The following is a 20,742-nucleotide window of genomic DNA, read 5'->3' on the forward strand; positions in this document are numbered from 1 at the left end:
CTTTAATGAGGGTGGCCTCATGACTCAGCGTCCTGTAGTGGGTCCTGTCCTCGCTGCCCGGCACTGTGCAGCCTGAAACCCATTTGCCATATCATACCAGAACTGGCAGGTCCACCACTGACACCCTGTGCTTTTGATGATGATGATGAGATGAGAGCAGATTTTCTAGAATTATGCAGAGCTGCAGTTGTCATTCGACCACTAAAGCAGCATGGATCATGTTTGACTTATCCAAGCTCTCTGATTTTACTTGAAACAAAGCTACGAAAAAGTTGTAAATTAGACCTTCCTCAATTCCCTTGAAATGTATCCTTTGATTCAAATTCTCTAATGAAAAATTCTCTAATGCTTCCTACGACTGAAACAATGGCTACATTGGTAAATTTTTACATTTTGAAAATATAAGTAGCTAATGGTTCCAGACAAATCCAGAAATGTTTTGGAATTTTTGAGAGTGAGTCAATGATATGCTAAATGAAACAACAAAAGTAGTCTGATCCAGTTTAACATGGGTTTATGTTAATAGATTTGAACATGAGGAGTCATGTTAGTGCAGGATCCCAGCTGACAGGGCGTTCAGTGAGTTGAGAACCAGCCTACACTGTAATATGTGAACATGTTTTGTTTATTTTTTTTTTTTATCTTTACTGTCAAATTACTTTGTCTATTCACTATTTGGTACCATTATACCTAATCACTGTACAATTAGGAGAGAACCGGCCTCTGACCTTAGTGAAAGTCCAATGTCTACAGACAAGAACTAGGTCTCCAGATAAGTGTGCACAGCATAAATATTATCTCCTTGAAAACGCCTTAAACAACAGGTGTGTTTTATTCAAACCCTGTGTTCACCTATTTGAAGTAAGTTTTCAGGAAAGAAATAAAACTTTTATTCTATCTGCAAAGAAATCATCAGTGCCTGCTCCTACAGCTGATAAAAAAGGCAAGTGTTAGAGGTTCACATTGCTCAATTTTACAAGTCAGTAATCAGGTGTTTATATCCACCTATACACTGAACACCTTTATTACAGTTACAGCTTCATTTCCAGAATAGCTGGTACACAACGAAACAGAATAGGTTTCAATAATTTTAAGTGTATATTTATATACAAAAAACTATATACACAAAAACTAAATTTCTCAAATATTAAACTATCATTTCTTCCATTATCACCTGGATTCATCAACGATTAGATTATATAATTTGATTCTAGGTAATGTTATAACTTCCTTTTAACAATCACTACCTGTGCAAGAACAATTCCAGGAAATTTCCTACTCTCAAAATATTTCGCTTTACAGCTGTCAGCAGTTAGCATTCCAAATGTGGATACTTTTGTAACTGGCAGACAGAGGGAACGTTTTCCTACCAGAAGGCTATTTTGTTTTATGGGGGGAAAGCTGTCAGCAGTTGCTATGCCAACTACTTGTAATTAGCAAACAGACATGGGAGTGATACCAGGTCTCTCATGTTAATGGGTTGAAAAGAAAAAAAAATTTCCCCCAAGAATAACTGTAACTGTGCAGGAAGTTTTGCAGGAAAATTTTTCCCACCCAAACCTTTTTTGATGTTATGCTAACTATTGATAGCTTTGAGATTAGCAAACAGCCATTAGGGTAATATCAAATATCTTGTATTACCCTTTGCAAGACAGAAAGTTTTATTTCCTAAAGCATTAAAAAAAATCTGTTAAGCTAAAACAAAAACTACTATATTTTTTTAAGCTCAGAAAAACAAAAAGTCATAATTTGATTCCAGGTAATGTCCCGTAATTTCCTCCTAACGGTCACTATACCTGCACAGGAACTATTCCAGGAAATGTTATTTATGAATCACAATTGTCTCCTCATGGCACTTTATACTGTCAAGGTAAAGATTCCCCAGTACTATAAAATGAATGAGCTCATTTCTTTAAAAAAAAAAAAAAAAAAAAAAAAAGTACATTTTACCAGTTTAGATTTGTATAATTCTTTTCTGTATTTTATTATGAATCACTCCAGTAGATTTATGAGATTTGCAAATCATTTCATTCTATTTTTAAATTATATCTCATTTATATTTTACACAGCCTTCTGGATTTGGTTTATACTGTAAAAGTATTAATATTACACTGAATTTGTACTGGAGTTTAGGTCAAATTTATAATGACACGGTCACAACGGCCTAAGTGTTTTTACAGATACCAGCTCAGCTTTACAATCCCTCAATTATAATGAGTCAATAAAAGGTGACGGATAAAGCTTACGACTAGATGAGAATGACCCGGTTTGATCATTTACTGTGAAAAGAAACAACAGATGATTTTTCAGCAGTCAGAGCACCTGATCAGGAAAGGAACTGAAAGATGCTGATGTGAAACTGCACTGTCATCTCTAATCCTGGGGGAAAAAACCACAAAACAAAACACCAGCAGCTCTGCCTGAAATCAGCTTATTCAAGACTTCAGGACTCAAGAGTGCGAACACACCTTATAGCAGCAGTAATCAGACATTTCAAGGTTGGAGGTCACACAAAAATATGGGCATTGATCAAAAACAGCAGCAGTGCCCATGCGGCAACTATTCAACCTTTACATTGTGAAAGCAGAACTGAATGTGGTTCACAAGCATATACAACCAAAGTTACATATATGACCTTTACCCTTCATTATACTGATAATGGAAAACAGCTTGAACTCTGAAGATACTGAAAGTCATGTAAACTTGGAAACTATATTAAAAAACAAAACAAACCAAAACAAAAAAACCCAAATCCATCATTTACTTGAGGAGTGTAGCCAAGGTTATTTACTGTAGCTACAATTTCCAGATTCCCCGGAAAGATAAGTGTTTTCCAAAATAAAATGGAGTTAAAACAAAGCAAAAAAATAATAATAAAATTCCTACTTCCTGATGAAATGACCCGTCTGGATTAGTGTGTTAGATGATGAAGACGATAAACCATGTTATAACAAGACGACTTCTAAAACACTAGAAGTAAGAAAACAAACCGTACAGCTCTACTATAACTTTGGATGTAAACGGAGAGCGAAAACTAAAACAGCAGCGACGTTTGGATGGTTAAAGAGAAGTCGGGATTCTCAGCAACTTCATTATATTTAATGGAGCCAAAACTTTCCTTTCATACTGTGAATATTTTCATAGTTATGGATCTTTGAAGCACACAAACGTGGGTCAAAATCTTGTGCTTTTTTGGTGCCTTGTCGCGTCATAAGTTCAGGAGAATCAGATCAACTCAACACCTATTCAGTGTCACTTATGGAGTACTTAAGTTGTGAAACCACCATGCTGAGCACGGCGGGGATGCTTCTCTGCAGCTGGAACATCAACAGTGGAAATGTCACATTTCTCAAAAACAGCAGATACTGCAGCTTTTTGTAGACATGAAAACATGCTGAGAGAACAGATAAGAGGAAATATTTTTATGCTTCAGTGAAAAAAAACCTAGAAGCAGCAGAACTCTGGTTTGGTACAAATATTTATTTTCCAAAAAAGAAAAAAAGAATAAGACAAAACAATTGAGGATTGAAAAGAATCCAGACCAAAAATTCAGTCCAGAGTTTTGGCAAGAAAACTGGTGGAAACTCGAGCTCGCTGTACAACAGCAGAGGAAAAGCTGGGAGGGGTTCCATTGTTTGGATGTCATAAACTTGTCCAATAATGACTTGAGGATTGTGTAATCAAATATGTGCTTTGTGTTTGCACAGAGATTTGTTTCCAGTCAGGGAGACAAAGTGGAAGAAGCCCACTTTGACTTAATGGTATAAAACAGAAAACGTCCGAGCTGCTGGTGGAAACCTCGTACAGGCTCTGGTTAGGAGTCCAGGAGGCCTGCGAGCCAGCTGTGATCCAGCTTCCTCACCCTCCTCAGTTCTCTCGCCTGAGCCTTCGTCAAAGCGGGGGTGTCCGACTCTGTCGCCGCTGCCGCCGCCAGCTCCAGTTTGGACCTGCTGGATTCCATTTCCTCCTCAGAGTCCTCTTCCTCTTTCTCGCTCTCCATTTCCTCTTCTGCATGTGCCTTTTCCTCCCTGAGGCCACGAGAACACCAAAATCCCCCCCCAAAAAATTATCAACACCAATGTGACTCAGCATATTTTTAGAGATAAACAGACCTCAGTTTCACATGTGCTGCTGAATCATGTGAAGCCTCAGTTTCAATTATATTTTCTTAATCCACACTGAGATCATCAGACCAAACGAGGCTTAAAAGAGTCTGAAAATCTAAAACTTTAATTTGAATAATCTTTTATCATCTTCTCTTAACGCTAATATTGCCCAGAGTCTCTCGCCTTTTAAGACAGAGCCCTGGCATCTCATTTTAAAGTTTCTCCAGGAAAAAATGTTGATTTTTTTCTCAGAGGTTTTCATTACGAATCTTTCTTATAAATATTTACACTTTTACATCATGTCTATTCTAGTCTGTATTCCAGTCTGGGTGCTGCACTTAAGTCTGATGTTGATTTATTTTAAACTGATGTGTGGATCGTTTTTAAAACCTTTTCCCTGCTTGCTGAATGCATTTTTTGTGTTTTCTGTTTCACTGAGAGATCTACAAATAGCAGCCACGCCAGAAGCTGTCTGCAGATACCTGGGAAGATGATCTTGAGCGAAAAATCGGACAAATTTAAACCAGTTATGGATTCTGACTTTTTTAGGTCTGATCACACCTTGTGTATATGCTCAGTAGGAAACAAACAACTGCAGCGGCTTCAACAATTATTCAGGAAAAGCTGGATTACTGACCTGGCGTCTGAGACAGAGATGAGCAGAGACTGAACAAACATAGAGCACAGGTATGAGGTGGAGGGCAGCACGTGAGCTGGGGTCTGCAGGAGCTGGAAAAAAGGGGGAAAAACAGCAACAACAATGAAGTCTTAAAACGCCATCATTTGTGGTTGCGTACAGCACAAAAGGGACAGGATCCCTGGAGGGACAAACAACCAACCTCTTTCATGGAGGCAGAGGTCTGCGGCAGCGCCGTTCTCTCCGCCCACAGGCTGCTGTCGGAGTCCTGATGCTCCTGTTGCTGCTGTCTGTGTTTCCCCAACAGCAGATAGAAAGGCGTCATGGCTACGCTGTCGTCAATCACAAGCTTGAGAGCAGAAAACAAGAAACATGTGTTATTAATGAGAAACTGAGAGCAGAGGAGCATTTCTCAGATCTGAGGCTGGGAAAGGAGCTGGATCAACAGATGGCTTTTTCACTGGAGGGTTTTGTAACTTCAGATAAGAACAATGGACCGCTTTCACCCTCTGGGTTCCTTCCCGAAGAAAACAAATGGAACAAATCCTCAGTCCAGCTCACAGTTTGACTTTTATTTGATATGTTTTACTTCACTGTTCGCTCTCAGGTATCAACTCTGGTCTCTCTACAGCTCAAAAACACTAAACATTCCCAGTATGCAGCATCCTGGGTAATTTAACCTCTACCAGGTGGCCAGTGACCAGATTAGGGTTAATCTCCATCATGTTTAGGCTTTGTGAGGCCAGGTGTCCCGCTTTATGTGGAACTCAGCTTATTCATCTTCTGTCCTCCTCAACAACTTAAACCTTATTAGGATGAAAAGATAAAACATGAGTAAGAAGACACAAGACTGAACTTTGGCTTCCTCTTACAATATTTACTCAGCGAGGGAGTTGTAACGGTCATATTCAAACCAAACACGTGCTTAACGTCTTACTAACATACCCCACACATGTTGGGATCTGGTCACCCCATGGTAAACCGTGGAGATTAATGGAGAGACTGCACGGGCCTCTTTATTAGCTGTTTCCCACAGATTTAGATCCTACCCCACACACTTTTAGCATTGTTTAATCCTACTGAGTCCTCCACCTCAGTAGGAGCTCGCAGGAGCTCCTCACAGCAAAAGGAGGACTGTCATCACTGGTGGTTAAAATAGGAGACAGTAAGAGCAACTGAACTTTCAACAGCCAGAGGTCAGACCTCTCTTCTCTAGTGTCTACTTAAATAATAAATGCTAAAATTAGCCCCAGAAAAACTTGGGCGGCCCACCAAAGTAAAATGTGTGCGTGGGAAACTGCAAAACGACCATTCCTAAATTTCAGACTTCCACGGCTCATTTCAGAATCTCAAGATCTTCCTCTGTGCCCCAACCAAGCATTTAAACCCAGCTGCACACAGGCTGAAGACGAAGTATTTCCTTCCTTGTGTTTTTACTGATTCTTCTGATCTTTTCTCCAAACAGAAAATTAAGAATAACTCTGATTAATTTTGCACCTTGGTTCAGTTTCTTGTTTTATAAGAAAATATTTCAGGTAAACTTTACCAAAATAATATATTTACTGTAAAAACCTTCTCAGACCCTCTGCAGTACCTTTCCAGCCCACTGCTGTGTTATAAACACCACCCAGCACTTGGAACAGGAAGTTCTGAACAGCAAGTCTATTATTGTGGTTGCACTGACCCCTAATTCACACAAGCTCTGAACATAAAAACAATCAGATCAAAGTGTGTGGGCAGGCCCTTACTTTAAAGTGAAAAATGTGTTACGAGGTCAAATAAAAGCCCAAATGTCTGGTGCAAAACCAATGGGAGGAGCTCACCTGTTTGCTGGATGCCAGCAGCCTGTCCTCCTCAGCTTTGGTGGTGAATGTCATGAGATCCTGCAGGGAAGAGTCCACAGTCAGCATAAAGTACTTATTTCTATCACAATGAAAGCGTTTCATAAACTATTTATCAAATAATTTTCCTTTGGCTTGACTGCATAAACTAATTCTTCATTGCAGACATTTTGAGTTTAGATAAGGATGTTTACAAAAACTATCAGTTACGAGGTCATCTGCAACCCGGGAGGGATAAACGGCCAGTATCTTATCTCTCCACAAAGTCCAGAGTGATTCTCAGTGCTGTGGAAACTAGTTCAGGTTCAGTCCTGCAGGGACGAAGCTTTTACACAGATACATTACAGATTGTCAGTTAGTTTGGAAAGTGAAAAAAAACAACAACAAAAAACAGCTGTTTTAGCAGACACCAAAACTCAGGACGGTAAAGCTGGGACTCATTCTGGAGCCATTTTTGTCCTTTAACTTTCAAACAAACACCTGTGCCTGCCACATTCATTATTCCCCCTTGGAAATACTGGAAGCACCTCTAAAGCACCTTCAGAGGACTGTAAAGCTGAATTTTTCACATCTACAGCCGCTCCTGTACCTTCAGTCAGATGGAGGTGTAGGAATGTCGCCTCTGTCAGTGCGCCCCAGGGTGGCTGTGGCTACAATGTAGCTTGCCATCACCAGTGTGTGAATGTGTGTGTGAATGGGTGGATGACTGGATATGTAAAGCGCTTTGGGGTCCTTAGGGACTAGTAAAAGCGCTATACAAATACAGGCCATTTACCATTTATTTATATGTAAAGGTGTCATCTTTTGTCCTAAAATTAGAAGAGAGACTCTTCAGGCTTTGGGGGGGTGGGGGGGCTCTAAAAGAGCTGAGCTATGACATTCCTGCAAGACACGCCATGCCTTTAGTGACCTGAGTGACCTTATAATCAGCAACAAAGCAAGGCGCCAAACAACCTGTAGGTGCAGCGCTCGCTTTAGAGCACTCACAACTCTCACGAGTCTTTCTTTCAGACTCAAATCCAACAGAGTTCCTTAAATATACTTGCATATTTTATATTATAGTAATTAAAAGCAGTGTTTATGATTTAAACTGACTCTCCCTGCCAATAAAAAACAGGCCCACCGGGAAAAAAGCAGCATTTAAGTCGACTTCTCGTTCTGTTTTTCTTCAGCAACTTGAAATGTTGTTTACCATCTGCTGAGTGAGGAAGTAAAGCTGAGAGCAGTTCAGCCACTGGCTGCTCTCCTCGCAGCTCTCCAGCATCTCCTCCCTGGGAGCGAAGACGGCCTGAGTCACCTTCCCCGAGCACACAGCCTTATGGGAAAACAGTGGCCGAGGCTCGCTGGGCTTGAACACAAACACTGAAAGCAGGAAAGAGAGAAACAGTGATATAAAACGATTCAAAAAGTCACAAAAGAAATTGTGTGTGGACAGCACCTTTATCTTCCACATTATTGGATGAGTTACCAATTAGGTTAATACATAAACCTGTCTTTAAATACATCAAAAATAACATAAAAATCACATTTAGTCTTTTTATTTATTAAATGTGGGCTAAGATTTTATTTTGCCTGTGCATTTATTTAAGGCTGTATAAATACAGCTAATTATTAACTTGCTAATTAAGTTTCCCATTGTTAATTGGTGAATAAATACACAATTAAATTAATGAACTTCCAAATAAATTAGTAAAAATGAATCAGGGATTAATTAAAAAAATGAAATAAAACCCTCAGTTTAATATATGTTTAAGTCACATTTTACATACTTAAACATTTAGTTTTTAATATCAATTCTTGATGAATTTGGTGGCAGAATAATTTACTAATCAAGCCAAACATATCTGATTTTTTTTTTTCTTCATTGGTGGGATTATTGAAAAGTAAGTACTACTACAATTTTATTTTTATTTTGGCACTTTCGGTCCTCCATACTGACTTGCTGCTGTGAGTAAACACAGTTTGGTTCTTTTCTGCGAGATTTCTTATTTTCCATGCTTACATCTGCGAGTAGCTAGTATGCATTCTAATTTTGTGTGTGTCTGTCTGTCTGTTGTGAGGGAAATGCATACACTATATATACTTTAAATACCATATATTACAATCTATACGACTGTTTTTTTAAACGACTCAAAGACAAATTCCTCATTCGTGTCTAAACTCTGCATTAAAAGGTAATTCTGATTCTGAGAAACCGGAGTGGCCTTTTTATTTGAGTCAAATTAAACTGGATTTCGTTGTTGGGTCCAATCTTAAGGTTACAGCACCACTATGAGCCAATCAGGTTAGAGTTCTCAGATGCCTTTTGTGCAGTTTTAACGTGGACGGTCTGAAGCTTACGGTCAGTGGATCCGCTCTGATAGCAAAAGGCAGCCATGTTCTCGGAGAGGGGGTCGGCCAGCAGCCGCCTGACATCCATGGAAGTGGTCCACTCCACTGCCAAATCGGACACAGAGGAAGACATGGAGGGGAAAAACAGATGGAGACATGCAATTTTTTTTTAACCAGTCAACAGACCTCTCATATCTGAGAGCCTAAGTTTTAAGGATATGTTCGAATCTGTTCAGACTTTTGGGATAAAAATAGTTCATTAAGTTGCACAGAGCATGTCTGTACATAGGGGGAAGTCTTACAAGAGCAGGTGAGGAGGTTCCAGCAGAGCAGATTGCTGGCGGTGGTTCCCAGCAGATACTTGGAACAGCTCAGTCGCCCAAAACAAAGATCACTGATGGAGGGGGGAAAAAAAAGGTCCTTTTTATTTATCTCATGGTTAAACAATCTGAAGTGCAATTCCCAGCTCCTCACACCACGCATACTTCTCAGGATTAGCTTTTGCACTTAGGAACTTGAAATGAGAACATGCAAAGACCCACTCAGAGCTAAGAGCACAGAAAATCACAAACAGACATTCCCATTATAAAAACAAATGTTTTCCTTTTAAAGTGACTCAGATGAGGTAAAGTGTTGTAATTATAATTATCCCTCAGCAGGCGAGGGCAAACGTTATTAATGATCGAGGTCTGGTGACTCAGCTCTGGACATCTATAGGTGGTGGTTATGTAAGGGGTAGCAACGGGCAGCTGTCTAAACATCTGTCTGTCTCTTCACATCTGAATTTCAAATTACACAGAAACTGTGTGCTTATTTAAAGAAAGCTGTCAGAGGGTGACTGACTTTTTGGCCAGAGAGGCTTTTACGCACTTTAAGTTCAGACAAACTGAGATTCATGTGAGAGGAAACAAAAATAAATGTCCAGTAATGAATATTCAAGTGATTTTAACATTCTGTTTCCTTCATTTTAATGCAAGTCATCTCTTTTTGTTTTTCCTACAAACGTGCTAAAAGCTGACTCTGTTTTTCGGGGATTATTTCAAAAAAGTGGTACAGAAACCAGCAGCAGTAGTTTCACGTCCTCAGTGACCTCTGTGGGCCTCTTGTCAGCTGAGGGGAAACGTGCCAACATTTTTGGAGACTTGAGCAGTGTTACGAAACGACAGCGCTCGTTTTTGCACAGAAGGTTAAAAATCCTTCGGTGCTCTGAGAAACAAAGCTCTGAACTTTTGTTGGGAAAACCTGCTTAACTCATTCAGAACAGCTGCTGGCAGAGAACGTTGGAGCACATCCCCCGTTTTAGCCAAATGTCCACTGTTGCTCGAGTTACACAGGTTTTACTGTCAAGCGGTAAACACTGTGAATAACATGTATAGTGACAATAAAGGGCTATTCTATTCTAAAACAAAAACTCTACACTACGTACTCACCTGGACTGTATATAAAAGATGGACACAGCCAAAGCGCTGATGCATACTAATTTGTGAAGCCCTGATTTTGAAGCCTTGACCTAAGTGTCATCACCGTGGTTACAAGCACACATGGTGCAAATATCTCTAAAACCGCTTTCAGAGAAAGTCATTTAATGGTTGAACTGAAAATAAAGCACCACGACACAAATCCTCGTCCAGCAAACCTCTCAGCTACGAGGATAAAGCCCCCTGCTCTCGCCCGAGGGCGCGACCACAGCTGGTCAGCCAGTGAAATTTGCCCCGCCAGTGATGCTGACCACTTTTCCATCTTTAACGTGTGGTTATAACACCACATGGAGTGTGACTGATCTTGGTGAATTGTTACTAAACAACACACATTCAATTTGACATTTTTTAACTTAAAATTAATGGAAAATAATGAGAGCGCGATGTCACTGCTTGTGAAGTTTGAGGTTTTGACATTTTAGGAAACATTTTTGGACTTTAACTTGGTTATCTCATTTCTTCAGTTAATTTTTCTAAATACTTTATTAAACCCTCTATGACACCACGACACATTATTTAACGGCTTAATCTATAATAATGCAAAAAAATCTGAAAAAAATTCAAATTTTGGCAAATTCAACAACCGGTCTGTCAGCCTACAGCTCTAACTTTAGCGCGTCTGTTTGAAACACCTGTCTGACTGATGGCAGCAGCTGAAGAGATGCATCTTCACCAGTTAAACCTGATAAACAGGTTTACACAGTCGGGGAATTCCTCTTATTGGCTTTTTACTTGTGCAAGTTTTGATAATAACTTGTAACAAACTATTCACTTGTAACAAACTTAAGCCAGTCACCATGACGGTGCTGATATTTGACCCGTTCTCTGTGTGTGTGTGTCTACGCTCTTTGAAGAGGAATGAGGAGACTTGACGGGGTTAACTAACGCTACAAGCTTAAACCGGTCACCGTGACGGTGCTGATATTTGACCCGTTCTGTATGAGTCTACGCGCTGACCTGACAGCTTCCGGCGGCTGAGACAGGGTTGTCAGGAGCTCCCAGGTGGAGGGGCTCCACACGGTCACCACCTCCTGAAAGGCGACGGCTAGCAGAGAGCCGTCAGCCGAGAAGCTGCAGCATTCGGGCACCAGGCCGTGATAGGCACTGACGAAATCACATAACCAGGAAGGACCTTCATCTGCAAGTCAGAGGAAACAAAGAGAGAGACAGACATAAGCTGAATTACTGTGTGAAGGGGAAAGAAAAGCAAGCCTAATTTGGCTTAAACCTCATGTTCAACGTGATGTTCTGAAAAGCACACTGGTAGAAACTTAAAAACCTCCATTAAACAGTTAATATTATGAGAATTTAGGTGGCTGGCTTTTTCGGTTGACTGCTTACCGTCTGTACCTTCTGTGTGGGCCGGAGCAGCGAGCTGCCAGGCTTTGAAGTGTCCGTCTTTGCTGGTGGAGACCAGCAGGGTGGTCTGGCTGTCAGCGGCCTGGCAAAAGCACATGGCGGTAATCTGGGCGTCGTGGGGGGCCGAGATGGTCGTGTTCAGCACAAAACTGCATGTGACAGGGGTGTGGTTGGTTATTGTTACACTATTTTCATCACATGAAAGAGAAACCTTGACTGACCCTGCAGCCCACAGACAAACAGCTGTAACATCTGTACCTCTGCGTCTGTTCATCGAAAGCCCACAGCTTCAGGTTCAGCTCCAGCTCAGCAGCTTTCTGATGTCTTTCCTCCACCGTTGCCAACCACGAGCCGGAGGCGTCAAATGCCGCTTTGACCACCTCGAACTGCTGCAGGCCCGATTCATGAATGTACTCCTGCTGCACGATGTCCAGCTGTGGGAGAAACAGACAATGTTAATCTAGTTTCCACACTTTCAAATCCACCCGTGTGTGAGACCTGCTGAGAGCTTACATTGTACAGCAGTTTGTCTCTTTGGAGCGAATAAAACTGCAGATGTCCGGGTTTCCCGTTTAGCACCAGAGCTTTGCTGCGAGGATCCATCATCAAGTCTGTCCTGATGCTGTCGCCTGAACAAGAAAACAGGTTTAAAGAGGATTAACCCAACATACTCAGACATTATTTTATTTCTTTCCAATACAAACTTATGTCATTAATTGTGAAAACACATTATTGGCAGGTGATGAATGCATAAAGAAATTTAAAAGGTACATTTTTTTTTTAAAACTACATTTCCTCCACTCTCACATCACCAGTCAATAACCGTTACTTGTTTTCCCTGCTTGGTGCATTTGTTCAAATGGGTTTTTTTGGTGCTTCTTTTGTTTTAACGCCTTTATCATGGTAACAAAATAAATTTCTATTTCTTTTTGCGTTTTATGTGAAGATAAAGTTAGTTGGTTTGCACTTTGTTTTTCAAATCTACTTGTGGTTTTGCTTCAAAGTGTGGTGGTTTCTCATGTGACATCATGCGCACATCCCCTGACTGCTGTCCACCACATTGAGTGTGTGACCGTTCCAGCGATCATCGTGAGAAATGTGAAATAATAGCTTAATGAGTTTAGTGACCTTATTTATGACCGTCGGGAACACTCTTATGCCCGTGCCTAGCTTCCGGACTTTTCCAGCAGACAATGAGATGTTAAATGGAGAAAAAAATTGGGATTGCACTAGCTGTGGTGAAGGAATGTTTTTGTGGTGTGAATATTGAATAACACGTTCATACTGATGCTCACAGATGATCATGTGTTGATCCCATGTTCAGCGTTGCTAACTGTCATCTCCACTGTCTGCTGGTTATGCTGTTGTGCCATGTTTTCTCTGCATGGTGAACTCAGCTTTCCTGTTCCAACCCACTTTCAACCACTCCACCTACATGCAGCGTCATCCACTTTGAGATTCATGCTGCTGGTTTTGTGGAGGATGTCTGTGTAGGCTTTGTACCCATAATCCTCCACTCTGTGTGGGAATACACCTATGCAAATGGACTCGAATGTGGTATCGTTTCGTCACTGCCCTTTTCAATTTGAATCACACTGTTTGGATTCCTCCATTAGCTGACGCAGTTACTGTGGTAACCGCATGTTGATCACGAGCGATGCAGAAATCTTGTCCACTTCACACCTGAATTTATTTTATATTTAAGCTCCTTACGGCATCATTCTGAAACGGTCATTCGCTGAGCTCTTTCACTTAATTTCCAGCACTATGGTGACAATTCTTTATTTTGCTTCAATTTTTGTGACAAATTCCAACAATGGCATTTCAAAGTCGTGCTCATGTTCATGCAGGTTCAAAAACATGTTGCAAACGTACATTTTAGGATCACTTTTAGCGTCACATACACCTCAGCAGTGTTACTGATGCTAAAAATCTGTGTTAGTTAGAAAATAAGCAAAGAATTACTGTCTCACTGCCTTCCTTTCTTTTACATTCTATAATGAAGTCTATGGTGCAGATCATGACCTATTTTCTATTTAAATGAGCTCCTTTGGTATATTTTTTTTAAACTTTCAGAGTTATTTTGTTTTACAATATTGCATTTATTTTTGTTTTTCATGTGTTGGCTTCTGTACTTTAGGGATCAATAAAGCACATCTTAAATTAACACTAGTGCATTAAAGGCTTCATGTTTTCCTAGAACTGCACAGATCATTTAAATGTTATGTTTATTATTTATACATACATCATGCTCAAAAGTCACCTTACAGTATGTACTCACCTTTGACCAGGCCCTGAATGACAGCAGACACTTTAACGCAACTCTGGATGATGGTGATCTCTATAAGGAAGGGAAACAAAACCTTCAATAAACAAGAAAATCGCTGAAGCAGAAAATGAGTTTGGAACCTGAGACGTTTAACTGCATTTTATTTGAGTGACTCAAATGCTCTGAAATCAATTTAGTGAAATCTGAGAGGTGCACGACTTGATTTGAAAGAATGGACCAAGTTCACCGAATTTCACTGACAATAATTTGTGTGTATCTGCATTGAAATCCTGCAGGCTGAGACTCCTTACTGTTGTCACTGTGTGAGGTACAGAATAGCGATCCATCAGGTGAGACGGTGATGTGAGTGATGGCGGCACCCAGGCGGGGCAGGAAGTCCCGCTCGCTCTCTTGGTTGTACCTCCACTGGACAAGCACAGACTCCACACCTCCACTCAGCAGGTTGGTCCCTGACAATACAAAATAAATACATAATTAAAACCGTAACACACAGAGGAGTGATTTCTGTTTGTTTCCTTGTTCCTTGGAAGAATATATACATGTGGAACTTGCTGTGTTAGTAAGTTGATTTACACTTTCTGTAAAAACTGCAACGACTGTAGCAAAAATGGATGATTTCAAGAAAATTACAATATTTTTACTTTTAGAAAGTCCTTTTTTTATTGTGCTCTTGATAATTTGATTTAAAAATAAAAAAATAAATCTAAATATCACCCCTACTGTTTTGATCCAAGTTACTAAAAAAAATAAAGGAGCACAAAAGAAAGTTAAGCAAACAACTTTAAAATTATTCTACTGACTCTCACAACTTCTGCAAATTTAATACCCACAAAAAGGTATAATATAAGATATTCTGATGCCATTTTAATTGTTATTTCAATTTCAGACTATTAAGGACTTCCTAATGATCGTGGGAACCAGGTAATAACTATAATACAGCTATGAATACCTTCTGGAGTGAAGCAGAGCGAGCTGACGGCGCTGTGGTGCCAGTGCAGAGTGGAGTACGTGTACTCCTTCTTGTGGTTAAAGTTTCTCCTAAAAGGATGAGCAGGAATGTCAGTTTTACAACGCAAAACCAGTGAGCAGCAGAAGTTTAAGATCTGGATCATCGATAATCTGCGTTTGTTTCTGTCGAGGTCCCTCACCACAGGCGGATCTTCCCGTCTTCGTGTCCCGTGGCGATGCAGTCATCTTTCGGGTGACAGGCGACGCATGTGAATGTGTTCCAGCCGCCCTTTTTGTTGTCTTCTTTCAGGAAAAACCTAAAAAAACAGCACCAGGACAGATGTTTGGTGTTACTGAACATCAGCCAACACAACATGGCCTTTGTCATGTGTGACAGCAGCACTGCTTCTCTCCATGACAAAAAAATATATATAAAACTAACACGATAACCTTTTAAAATTAACATCTAGCCCAGCAGCTGTAAAAGTTTTTTAAATAATATAGAATCTCTGACACTTGAAGTACTTTCCCCTGATTGGCTCTACCTCTCAAACAGAACAACTGATATGACCACATAAAGAGACTTTTTTCTCCTGTGTGAAACTGAGCATTCAGAGCGGTCTGAAGCCTTAACCAAAACTCTAAAATAATCATTCAGCGTTGGAACAGGAGAAATAAATAATAGGAGCCTGAATTTTAAAAATATAAGTCACCTCCAGTGACCATCTTCACTCTCACCTGTACGACTTCTGCTTCTTGAAGAAATAGACCTCCAGCTGCAAGTCGTTCACTGAAGCAATAAATTCTCCCTGTGAAGATTAAAGCAGGCGATAAGCATCAGACACATTTGGATTTAAAACATTTCAGTCTGAAGTAACGTTTGAACTGTTCTCTGCTAAACACAGTGAAGTACAATGATAAAGAGTTTTGGACTTATAACACCCTGAAGTGTGCACAAGCTCCACAAGCTTCAAATGTTGCATGAATGTGTCACACAAAGAACCACATTGATTCACTAAAATAATCTGCAGCGAAGAAGCATTAGCTTTCTTTCATATACTCCCCTCTAAAATACTGTTTCCTCGAGAAACTTCAGTTGTCAAACTAAAGTTCCTGACAGATTAAGTCGAGGTAGTCAGTTCTTGGTATCAGCTGTGGCGGCGTGTACGTACCCCTCTGCCAAAGGCGATGGCTGCTGGGTTGGGGTTGACGCCGCTGAGTACAGCAGAAAGTTCTTGAGCCTCCACCAGTTGATCTCCACTCTGTGGCAGATGGACCGCAACCAGCTGGAAACGCTCTGCAAACACAAATCAGCCTTTTTCACACATTCCCATTCAGTGACCTCTAAAAAACTTTCTTCTTCCCACATCTTAAAGCTGGTTTGAGGACGACCTGGTGACTCCTACACATTGAAACTAACAAAACAAGCAATAACATTCAACATGAAGAGGTTTGACACATACAGGCATCTGCCTGGCTAGTTTTTTCTTAATATTTGACTTCTTGCCCTGAGAAGCATCAGTCTGTTATTTTCCCCCTTGGGTCACCCTGCAGTAGCCTGCGATTAAATAAACTTTATTAATAAACCTTGTTTGGGGACTCTTCCTTTACCCCTCAGACGGTGGTGTAACAAATTCACACTGAGTTCTAGAAACTTTACTTCACAAATGGAGTCTGAATGGCGCTCTGATGTCACACTTACCCGCTCTTTTGTCACTCGGCATGGATGCAACAATAAAGATGACGTTTTCATGTTTGGCAGAGGCGTAGAAGGAGTAGATTGGGTATCCAATGACACAAGTCTAGAAGAGACCGCACAGCTGTCATACATCTGGGAAACATGGGCTCTTAAACTGGACCCACAAACCTCATCATAAACACCTCTACTCCTTTTTCTGCTGAATTTCCATGTTTTGTAGCTAATTTAAGGTGAAACAATTCATTTATATGAGAGTTCATTTACAAAAAATATATATAATTAGTTAAATTATTCACCCACAAGGACATCGAGAGGAAATGTTTCAGAACTAATGCAAAAAACTTCTGATAGCTCAAGAAAATTCAGTTATGCAGTCAAAGCACAGAAGATAGAACACATTTCCTTTATTAGCCGACCACATACTGTCTGTCATGAACAGGATCTGCATCATCTGCATGTTCGCAGACTGATCACAGGTGCCCTGCTCACTCTGTTTGAGGGCTGCCTAATAATAAATAAACCCTTCATTTCACTTTTATAAACAGAGAAAAAATAGGAAAGTGTGTGTTGCAGCTGGAGTTTGATGATCCACAGTGACAGAAAAGACTGGAGAGAAACAACAAGACTCAACGGCCAACCTTAATAAGAATCCCGTCTGTGAAGTCCCAGAGTCTGACAGTGCCATCTAGCGATGAAGAGTAAACCTGCAGCACAACACAAGCACAGTGTGAGACAAAACAATGAACTGTATTTATATAGAACTATATATATATATATATATATATATATATATATATAAACCCAAAAACAATAATAATAAAAAGAAAAATACAGAGAATAAAACCAATTAAAAAATAAGTGAGGGAAAAAAAAAAATAGGGTCTTGCTGAAAAGGAGGTTTAACAAGCTCAAAGCCTTAAAAGCCAACTTTTTGGACTCAGAAACTTTGATCAGCATTAGCTCAGTGAACCCAGAGTTATCCCTGAGGGGTGTGGTGGAACAGGCCATTTCCATCATGGATGTGCAAGAGACACATCTGTATGTTATCGTGTCAACATGGACCAAAATCTCTGAGGCATGTTTCCAGCAGCTTTTTGAATCTGTGCCTTGGAGTAAGGTAGCTCTGAAGACAAAAGGTGGTCCAAAGGTGTACCTAATAAAGCAGCAGGTGAGTGTATGAGGAGCAGGAGGGAAGGAGTCAGGTACCAGGAATGGTTCCCAGGCTCCATTTCCATGGTAACTAGTGGTGCAACGGATCCCCGTTGATCCGTAATCCGGACCGATCCCACTCCACGGTTTGGCACGCACGTGATCCGAAGATTCAAAAAAGAAGAAAAAAAGTATGTGCATGGTGCGCGTGGTCAGTCTGTCAAGCCATAGTTTTCTTGTTTGCGGCGTTTAAGCAGCCATTTGCTGCCCAATCCGTCCAGGCTAAAGCTATTACAAAAGCTATTGGAGTGTTTAGCTGCAGACGTGAGGCCGTATTCCGTTGTGTAAAACAAGGGGGTTTAAACTATGATGAACGTGCTTGATCCACACTATGATATCCCGTTGCGCGTCCACTTCAGTGATAAGGTCGTTCCAAGCATGCATGAGCAGGAAAAGTCTAAAGTTATGCCTGAACTGTGCCAGGCATCTTCTGTTGCCCTAATGGGTGGACCTCCAGGGCAACAGAAAGCTTTGTGACCGCTCATTATATTACCACGGAGTGGTAGATTCAAAGCCCTGTACTGCCCTATATTGCACCTTAATTTGTTTTTATAATTGCGCAGAATGAGTCTTGAGTTGAATGTTTTTTAATAGGCAAAAAATACCTAAATAAGTAAATGGCGAGTTAAATTTGTGTCTTTTTTTGCTGATCCAAAAATTGATCCGATCCAAACCGTGAGATTTTGGATCCGTTGCACCACTAATGGTAACTGACTCAGAGTTTAAGTTCTTTCAGGAACAGAAAATCAAGAGTTTACTTACTTTGCTTTCTGGCCTGAACCAACAGAGTGAGTAATGACGATAATGAGTAAGTAAATAAATAAAAATAAAAAGAGATCTAATTCTTGTTTGATCAGAGCTGGGGGATTGACCTAAACTTAATAAATAATTACACGTCACTCATAAAGAAAAAGTGGCTTCAGCAGCTATCCTGCTGTTTCCTGTATTTTCTAACATTAAATGAATATCAGCGAGTTTCTGGATAAAGACGTCTTGAAAAAAGTCGTTTTTCTAGGTGGAGAGGTGACTGTACCTGTAAGTGGTTTGAGGGTCTGAGCAGCACACCTGTCACCAGCCCGGTGTGACCCCGCAGCTCGTGGATACACTCCTCTGTGGAGGTGCTGAACACCTTCACAGCCTCTCCGGAGGCGCACAGAAGGAACCTGCAGCGATACAAATATGAGGAAACAAACATGTAGGGACCGGGACACAGCTCAGTCTTGGTCTGTGGCTCAGTCAGAGTCACGGAGCTGAGACGAGCTGCTGATACTATGCTGTAAACAGCAGCAGGAATATCCAGCAGCTTCTCAAGCTAATGCTAACAGCCTCAGCTCTGAGGCTAACACAAACGACACGAACCGCGCGAGACCTTTCCACTAAATATGAAACATCGGCAGGTTAAAACACTCGCTCACCTGGAGTCGTGGGTTATCACAGGATCCCTGAAGTTTATTTTACTGCCGCCGCGGTGAACCACGCGGATATCCCCGTGTTCAACCATGTTTTTACCGGAGTGAACTCTCACCTCTGAGCGCTGCTCCTCACTCGGTCAGCACCACTCCGTTTAACACGCGCCCCCTGCTGGATAGGAGGGCTACAGTAAGACATACACGGGGCACTTTTATGACTTCAAATTAATAAATAATAAATAATGAGGAGTTTTAATTGTATTTAAAAGTTCCCCACCCTCTGCCATTTTGTTACATATGCAGAAAGTCTCATACCACAAAATGTTTATTTAATGGTTAGAGTTTTTATTTGCTCTTTATTGTATTACATTGATATTTTTATTCAGCAAGAATTTTATTAAACTTTTCTATTTAAATGTGCCACTTCTTTTGTATAGTTCTGTCCTAATCAGTCATTCTACGTTTCATAAGCTTTTTTGTTATAAGGTAAGATTAGATGTACTTTATTTATCAGGGAAGAATTTGGAAAATTAAAATCAGAATCAGAATCAGAAGACTTTATTTATCCCCAAGGGCCAATTAACAAACAACAAGGCACCATAACGATGAAGATAAGGACAATAAGAACAGGCAATAAGAGTGAAATAATAAATACCCAGAATATACAGTTTTAAAATTACACAGTTTTAAAATTAAAGTGACTGAAAGGTGAATAAATAACTGTAAGTGACTAAAAGTGAATAAAGTGAATAAATGGTATGTAAGCCAATAATGTAGACTAGAGAGTGACAAAATAAATGTCTTATTAAGGTAAAGACAGAAAATAAAATAAGTGTTAATTGATTTAAAAAAATGAATGTACTAAGATTTTGCCCCTGACAAATATAGCCCAGTACATAATATGGAAAAATTAACAGGAACTGCTAACTGTATCTTTAGCAAAGTACACATATTTTAATTTATGATTTAAATTAGCAATATATTTAAAGATATACATTCTGTGGTTTATGTACTGTATTTAGTTAACAGTCTCAGCTATTAATATAACAGGTGTTTATCGATTGTGTTACTCTTAGTTTGTTAGTTTAGCTACTAACAAAGGTATTTAAAAAGTTGCCTTTGCAGCAGAATCAAAATCAAAACACATTTATGGCTCATTAATTGTGTTTTGAACTGTTTGATTCTTTTTTTTAAAAAAGGTTTGTAAATTATTTTATTATTGGTATAATAATCTTAAATGTCAAATGTTGCCTAAGAATATAGATAAAGTTAGCTACAGTATATGGTTCACCCATTGCGTTTAGCTAACCATTTCAACTGTCAGTTAAAAGTGTTAGACAGCTTAACCACTTGGTATAACTTTAACAAAACCTATCAACATTTCTAGTAATTTAATTTAATTTGATACTTTGTCATAATGCCAATTTAACTGCTA

General features: G+C 40.0%; 1 protein-coding gene across 2 annotated transcripts; it reads right to left on the bottom strand.

Moving 5' to 3' along the window:
* Positions 1-994: 994 nt before the first annotated feature.
* wdr75 (WD repeat domain 75) lies at positions 995-19,443 on the bottom strand. 2 transcript variants are annotated; one of them, XM_084907613.1, is made up of 21 exons: positions 19,314-19,443; positions 18,932-19,061; positions 17,328-17,393; positions 16,693-16,792; positions 16,163-16,287; positions 15,729-15,799; positions 15,191-15,307; positions 14,992-15,080; positions 14,333-14,491; positions 14,034-14,093; positions 12,266-12,381; positions 12,011-12,186; positions 11,744-11,901; positions 11,351-11,531; positions 9,218-9,309; positions 8,925-9,020; positions 7,777-7,946; positions 6,567-6,626; positions 4,946-5,092; positions 4,744-4,835; positions 995-4,028 (listed from the first exon to the last, which is right to left on the bottom strand). In XM_084907613.1, exons 1-21 carry the CDS (start codon positions 19,397-19,399, stop codon positions 3,815-3,817), a joined length of 2,505 nt encoding a protein of 834 aa, XP_084763739.1. In that variant the 5' UTR covers positions 19,400-19,443; the 3' UTR covers positions 995-3,814. The 2 variants fall into 2 exon arrangements, with proteins under 2 accessions (XP_084763739.1, XP_084763738.1); XM_084907612.1 differs by having other exon boundaries at positions 11,735-11,901; positions 19,314-19,442.
* Between the last annotated feature and the right edge of the window lie 1,299 nt (positions 19,444-20,742).

The sequence above is a fragment of the Perissodus microlepis genome, chromosome 16 (genome assembly GCF_051167445.1).
Source record: "Perissodus microlepis isolate ML-2025 ecotype Zambia chromosome 16, ASM5116744v1, whole genome shotgun sequence".
Classification (NCBI taxonomy): Eukaryota; Metazoa; Chordata; class Actinopteri; order Cichliformes; family Cichlidae; genus Perissodus; species Perissodus microlepis.

Bases quoted from the DNA above. Each gene is read 5' to 3' on its own strand.
- wdr75 (XM_084907612.1), bottom strand. From the start codon at position 19,399: ATGGTTGAACACGGGGATATCCGCGTGGTTCACCGCGGCGGCAGTAAA. The intron at 14,492-14,991 runs GTATTCATAGCT...TTGTATTGTCAG, and splicing joins GCTCTGCTTCACTCCAGAAG to GGACCAACCTGCTGAGTGGA. The intron at 5,093-6,566 runs GTGAGCTCCTCC...TCTGCTCTCAAG, and splicing joins TGCTGGCATCCAGCAAACAG to CTTGTGATTGACGACAGCGT.